Source organism: Lolium perenne, chromosome 3, assembly GCF_019359855.2.
Source record: "Lolium perenne isolate Kyuss_39 chromosome 3, Kyuss_2.0, whole genome shotgun sequence".
Lineage (NCBI taxonomy): Eukaryota > Viridiplantae > Streptophyta > Magnoliopsida > Poales > Poaceae > Lolium > Lolium perenne.
In genome coordinates, this window is record NC_067246.2 from 304,142,560 (window position 1) to 304,149,598 (window position 7,039).

At 45.3% G+C, this 7,039-nt stretch overlaps 1 protein-coding gene across 2 annotated transcripts; it reads right to left on the reverse strand.

The window, feature by feature from the left end:
- Positions 1–288: 288 nt before the first annotated feature.
- On the reverse strand, positions 289–4,487 carry LOC127345295 (DEAD-box ATP-dependent RNA helicase 30). Of its 2 annotated transcripts, XM_051371746.2 has the most exons (10): positions 4,272–4,484; positions 3,762–4,186; positions 3,475–3,654; positions 3,227–3,388; positions 2,989–3,143; positions 2,804–2,896; positions 2,604–2,689; positions 2,271–2,497; positions 697–930; positions 289–599 (listed from the first exon to the last, which is right to left on the reverse strand). In XM_051371746.2, the coding sequence occupies exons 1-10, from the start codon at positions 4,328–4,330 to the stop codon at positions 514–516; spliced, it is 1,707 nt and encodes a 568-aa protein (XP_051227706.1). In that variant the 5' UTR covers positions 4,331–4,484; the 3' UTR covers positions 289–513. The 2 variants fall into 2 exon arrangements, 1 of the variants encoding a protein (XP_051227706.1); XR_007878620.2 differs by lacking the exon at positions 289–599 and having other exon boundaries at positions 696–930; positions 2,127–2,497; positions 4,272–4,487.
- Between the last annotated feature and the right edge of the window lie 2,552 nt (positions 4,488–7,039).

The window sequence follows — 7,039 nt, forward strand, 5'->3', positions numbered from 1 at the left end:
CAAATGCGTCAAAACCATTCTTGGAAACTTAACAGTCTGAACTAGCTTTAAGCAAATGCTCAAAACAAAACCACACTTCTTAAGCAACATCCTACCAACATATCGAACTAGCACGCCATGAGCTCCACTACATCAGATGCTAACGAAACATGACAGCACTAGGCAATCACTTCGCCTACTGAGATTTTTTCTCTCTTTCAGAATTCATCATTCATACCAACATTATTTGTCGTGCAATCAAGAAAACAAAAATACCATATATAACAGCAAGGCAACCAAAACAATTCCTAAAGGTAAAATTAACTTGAATACATATGATAGTTGCTCACAGATGTCTATAATTTCTATAACAGAAGCCCGTAGCCCTGGTACAAAACAGAATGGAGTTTGTTCGATCTAGCAGCAGTGGGATTTCAAAGAAATTCCCCCAAAAAATACCTAACAGTATACAGATAAAACTTCATTGATTGTCTTCAGCAAAATCAGAATGGTCTTATTCATTCTTCATTTGCATCAATATCTTCTCCTTACTGGGATGTTATTTGATCCAGAACGGTTACCACCAAACCCGCCACGCCCCCTTGACCGGAAATTGTTTCCTGAATACAGAACAAACACAGATTAACAAAGGTGAAATCAAAATAACCTGACATCCGAGATCTTCTTTTATTAAACATGGGTGACTGGTATATGTACCTCCTCCCATAGAACCGGCAGACTTGGACATAGATTCTAGAGCTGGATTTACAACCTGGCCAGCTTCACGCAAGATCTTGACAAGATTCCTCGAATACTTTGCATTTGAGTGTGTGAAGAACGTAAAAGCCATTCCAGTTGCACCAGCACGGCCAGTTCGGCCTATCCTGTGAATATAATCCTCGATAGTGGTTGGGAAATCAAAATTGATCACACACTTTATATCCTTCACGTCTGCAAAATTAACAGGACAATGATCAGTGCTTAATCAAGATAAATGTGTTTTCCTGATTCCTGAATAGCACAGCAGACCACACTGGGGCATCAACATTGTCGATCTCCACAGAAGGTAGCACATGGCTTAGACAAGATCCAAAGAACACTGCACATGACTGCACTTTCAACTTCTACATCTAACACACGTCGAAGGGGCTGCAGAACTGAACTGGGTACCAATCACTGCTGGATGTGGAATTGATGGTGCTTAAACTCTCAGGCCCTTTCGGTGCTGTCAATGCGCACATGAGCACGAATATATCCCTTCAACTTATGAGAGTCAAAATATATCCATGTGAAGCAGAACAAAATCTGTCATTCATTCCAATCCCATCCAACACAGGCTGCAATGCTTAAGGTGCTTCATCAGAGGTCAGTATGAGGATTTCACTGGTGACACTACAAACCATCTTTGGACCAATTGGCAGTGATACCGATATATAAGGCACTTACGTAATAGCAGAATAATAAGATAGGGAAAGAGGGAAATACGTAAAACTAAAGAGTACTAAGCATAATTGTCTAACATTAAAGCAGAAGTACAACTTAACAAGTGTGAACATATTCTACTGTTTCAACCAATAATTATACACTAGCATTTTATTATATGTGCATGCTGAACAACCCTCCGGAACTCGGAGGAACCACATTTTGTACATGATTAACATTAATTAAAAATCTAAAAAGAACATTGCATAGCGAATTAGAAGCGACTATGACAGTTAAATGCAGGGGAAATTAGATGGGCATTAAGATGCACCATGCATCGTAAATTCTCAAGGATGAACAAAGGAAAACATGGAATTGTTGTACTTGTTCATGATAAGATGCGAGGATGATATTTTACCAAACTATTTACTGGTTAGCAATGCTCCCAAAATATGAGGGCAACAAAGCAAGTGTAAGACTTAGTTGCAGGATAAATTAACAAGTTAACCATTAGGAAAAATGAAGATGCAAAACGAATCTAAAAAAACTATTGACAGGATCAAAAAAGATACCCCCTTGCTCCAAAACTATGAATCCCCCTTAGAAGACAAAAAAAACTGCAGGTCTCTAAATCGTTAACGACTAAGAAAGGAGATAGTGGTCCCTGGTAACACTGCCAATTGCTTACGCTCAAGGGAGGTAAACGGAGGGAAAGATGGGTCTACCTCTGACATGATAGCACCTTGCATACACCACCAACCCACAAGTTCAGTTCACTCAACCAAAAACAGCTGAACAGCCCTCCGACATATCATGCTTGAGCACTTGGAACTATAAACTAATCCTAATATTCAAGCAAGTCACCATACCAAGACCACGTGCTGCTACATCTGTGGCAGCCATTATAGGACTCTTCCCACTCTTAAACTCGGCTAGAACATAGTCCCTTTCAGACTGAGCTTTATCACCATGTATAGATAACGCTGGCCATCCATCCATTCTAAGTTGTCGAGTAACCTTATCACATTCCTTTTTCGTTTGAAAAAATATCAATATTCGGCTCCCATCCATTAGATCGGATAAAAGCTTACTCAGCCTGTGAAGAAGAAGTAGAGATGAATTCACATAATGCAGTTTTGTAATGATTAATAATAAACTAAATTTTGACTAACCGTGTTCAACAGAAGGTGAGTAGTACATACCTGGGATACTTTTCATGATCTGAAATAACTTCGACAATTTGTTGTATGGAATGATTAGCTTTAAGTTCAGCTGTTCCTATCATTACCTGCATAGCATAGCATTATAAGCAAAATACTAATGGGAGGACAAACAAAATTAACGTAATTATAGAACCACAAAATGAATGAACGATAATGGCAATAGCAGAAATCATGCGCACCTTGTAAGGGTTTGAAAGAAATTGTCTAGCCAAGGATTCAACTTCCCTTGGCCACGTGGCACTCCAGTACAAAGTTTGCCTGTCCGGACGGATCTATTGACAACAAAAGCATGTAGCACCATAAGAAAACATGGAAATAAAATGCATTATAATATTTGATATAAAAAAGTTGTAAGAGAACATACTTGTGCCAATATTTTCCGAATCTGAGGCTCGAAGCCCATATCTAGCATACGGTCTGCCTCATCCAGCACAAGGTATGTAACCCTACGCAAGTTTGTGTGACCAGCTTCCAGCATATCAATCAACCGTCCAGGTGTTGCAATGGCGATTTCCACTCCTAGGAGTACAGACCATATATACAGTTAGAGTTGGCTTTGGTAACACAATTCTCAAAAAGGAATGAATAAAAGTACTAAATACCTCTCCTAAGATCACGTATTTGTGGTCCCTTAGGTGCTCCACCGTAGATACATGTGCTTCTAGTTCTGGAGTATGATCCAAATTTTGTAGCTTCTGCCTGTATTTGAACAGCCAGTTCCCTTGTCGGAGCAAGGATCAAGACGATTGGGCCATCACCTTGTTCTAAATAATTTGCAATCAAAAAATCATTAAGATGATTCGCATGCATTAACAGTTTAGCATAACGCAATACAGCAACAGGAACGAACCTAGCCGAGGCTGTGCACCAACATGAACCAACCCAGGTAGTATGTAAGATAGTGTTTTCCCAGAGCCAGTTTCTGCGATGCCAATCACGTCCCTGCCCTTCAAAGCCATGGGCCAGCCCTGAGCTTGAATAGGCGTTGGCTCCACAAATCCCGACTTAGCTATCGCTTGCATGCAGTAATCTGTTCAGACAAACAGGAAGTTATAATCCCAGGCATCTTAATCCAAAGCATGCTGCAGAACATGGAGACAGCTAGACTAGAGCATGATTCGAATTAACGCCACAAACCTGGGAAGTTGGCTTCGTGGAAGAAGCGGATGGGCTTGGGCACCTCCCGTCCCTCCACGGTGATATCCCGTAGCTGGCGGTACTGCGCCACATCCGTCTCCGACATGGCCTGCACCTCGGGGCACTCGACGTAGAAGCTCTTCTCGAACGGTATAAGGCCCCGGAAATCCGGCTTCTGCAGGGAGATCGAGTCTAGGCCGTCCCTCCCGTTGCCGCCTCCTCTACCACCGCCGCCGTGGAAGCCACCGCCGCCGCCTCTGCCGCCGCCGTAGCCCATGCCTCCACCGTAGCCGCCGCCGCCGCCCTGGCCATAGCGCGGGAAGTTGCCCCCAGCGGAAGCGGCTATGGGCGTGTACGGAGCGGCGTAGGGGTTCGCGGCGCCCACGGGGACCTGCGGGGCGATCACGGGAGCCGCGGCCAGGTCGCTGCAAGGAGGAATCGACAGAACGAGCTCGTGTTAGATCGGATCGGATAGGGCGCGAGCTAGGGTTAGGTTGAGGGTGACGTTACCTGCGCCTGTCGCGGTAGGAGGAGGGGTCGGCGTAGCGGTTGTCGGCGTAGGGGTTCATGGCGGCGGCGGCGGGCGGGTGGGGGCTGGCCGAAGATCGAATCGGGGCGGATTGGATTGGACGCCGCTGCCTCGCGAGGGTAGGTTTCGGGAGCAGATCTGTCGGGGGCGAGGCGGCGGGTGGAGGCGTGCGGGGGCGGTGGGTTTGCTTTTGATGACGGGACGGGCTAGGTTTCCGTGACCGACGTATCGCAGGCTGCCGACTGCTGGTCCGAGCGCAAGTCGCTCACGCAACTCACCCCGCGCGCGGGCCGGGCCGGGCCGGGTAGGGCTGTGCCAGACTCTCGGCCTGCCTCTGTAAATATCTTGTGCTCTGGGAATCTGAACCCATCCACCATCCATCCACGGAGGGTGTGTTTGGTAGTCCGATTTACTATTATATTGGAGTTGGTCGTAGGTCGTACAACGTGTTTGGTGAAGGAGATTCGGAGCATCTTGCCCATCCAATTTTATGTCAAAGCCTCCGTCCAAAACTCATCCATCTGATCTACTTTCACCATAAGCGCCCCTCATTCCCGTGTAAGATGCAACAATCATCAATCAAGGTATGAATCACGGTAATTAATACTTTCCCCTGAATGGTATCAATCATCTTTACTATTATATATTGGAGTTGGTCGTAGGTCGTACAACGTGTTTGGTGAAGGAGATTCGGAGCATCCTGCCCATCCAATTTTATGTCAAAGCCTCCGTCCAAAACTCATCCATCCGATCTACTTTCACCATAAGCGCCCCTCATTCCCGTGTAAGATGCAACAATCATCAATCAAGGTATGAATCACGGTAATTAATACTTTCCCCTGAATGGTATCAATCATCTTTACTATTATATATTGGAGTTGGTCGTAGGTCGTACAACGTGTTTGGTGAAGGAGATTCGGAGCATCCTGCCCATCCAATTTTATGTCAAAGCCTCCGTCCAAAACTCATCCATCCGATCTACTTTCACCATAAGCGCCCCTCATTCCCGTGTAAGATGCAACAATCATCAATCAAGGTATAAATCACGGTAATTAATACTTTCCCCTGAATGGTATCAATCATCTTTACTATTATATTGGAGTTGGTCGTAGGTCGTACAACGTGTTTGGTGAAGGAGATTGAGCATCCGCCCATCCAATTTTATGTCAAAGCCTCCGTCCAAAACTCATCCATCCGATCTACTTTTACCATAAGCGCCCCTCATTCCCGTGTAAGATGCAACAATCATCAATCAAGGTATGAATCACGGTAATTAATACTTTCCCCTGAATGGTATCAATCATCTTTACTATTATATTGGAGTTGGTCGTAGGTCGTACAACGTGTTTGGTGAAGGAGATTCGGAGCATCCTGCCCATCCAATTTTATGTCAAAGCCTCCGTCCAAAACTCATCCATCCGATCTACTTTTACCATAAGCGCCCCTCATTCCCGTGTAAGATGCAACAATCATCAATCAAGGTATGAATCACGGTAATTAATACTTTCCCCTGAATGGTATCAATCATCTTTACTATTATATTGGAGTTGGTCGTAGGTCGTACAACGTGTTTGGTGAAGGAGATTCGGAGCATCCTGCCCATCCAATTTTATGTCAAAGCCTCCGTCCAAAACTCATCCATCCGATCTACTTTCACCATAAGCGCCCCTCATTCCCGTGTAAGATGCAACAATCATCAATCAAGGTATGAATCACTGTAATTAATACTTTCCCCTGAATGGTATCAATCACGGTATAATTATGGTAATCTTTACTATTATATTGGAGTTGGTCGTAGGTCGTACAACGTGTTTGGTGAAGGAGATTCGGAGCATCCTGCCCATCCAATTTTATGTCAAAGCCTCCGTCCAAAACTCATCCATCCGATCTACTTTCACCATAAGCGCCCCTCATTCCCGTGTAAGATGCAACAATCATCAATCAAGGTATGAATCACTGTAATTAATACTTTCCCCTGAATGGTATCAATCACGGTATAATTATGGTAATCTTTACTATTATATTGGAGTTGGTCGTAGGTCGTACAACGTGTTTGGTGAAGGAGATTCGGAGCATCCTGCCCATCCAATTTTATGTCAAAGCCTCCGTCCAAAACTCATCCATCCGATCTACTTTCACCATAAGCGCCCCTCATTCCCGTGTAAGATGCAACAATCATCAATCAAGGTATGAATCACGGTAATTAATACTTTCCCCTGAATGGTATCAATCACGGTATAATTATGGTAATCACGGTACAAAGTTGGCACCCAATCCCCTCATTTTCGCTAAGAAGGTATAGTACCTCCGAAACAATCTGAGCCTGATTCCTCTATCCCCTTGATCACTTGAATACGCCCGCAATTAGATTTTCGCCTGGTCCGAGGAATTGGCCGCTCGTTCTCTTTCATGCTGCGTCCTCACCTAATTTTCTCTCTTTTAGTGTCATCGTGCTGTCGTCGGTGGGATTGCGGTAACTCCCCTGAGGCAGCGGGAGGGATGCAGCCTGGAGATAGTCAGATAGCTGCTCACCTGGGCCCTTTGGCAACCCCGTTGCCCCGGGCGACCGCGTCGTCGCGCTCTATGTAACCACCGTCTACTGGTTGGGGACGAACGAGGGGGTCCGTGGTGCCTTATCCTCCGACTTTGACCCAGAGCCATCTCCGCCTCCGCTGCCACGGCCTCCACCTCCTCGTCCTGGTCGTCGACATGGAGCACGGTCCTCCATCGGCCCGCTCGCCATGGCCCG

Coding starts and splice junctions, on each gene's coding strand:
- LOC127345295 (XM_051371746.2), bottom strand. CDS start 4,330: ATGAACCCCTACGCCGACAACCGCTACGCCGACCCCTCCTCCTACCGC. Junction 2,897..2,988: donor TTCGGAAAATATTGGCACAA/GTATGTTCTCTT, acceptor TGTTGTCAATAG/ATCCGTCCGGACAGGCAAAC. Junction 2,690..2,803: donor TTCTTTCAAACCCTTACAAG/GTGCGCATGATT, acceptor TATGCTATGCAG/GTAATGATAGGAACAGCTGA.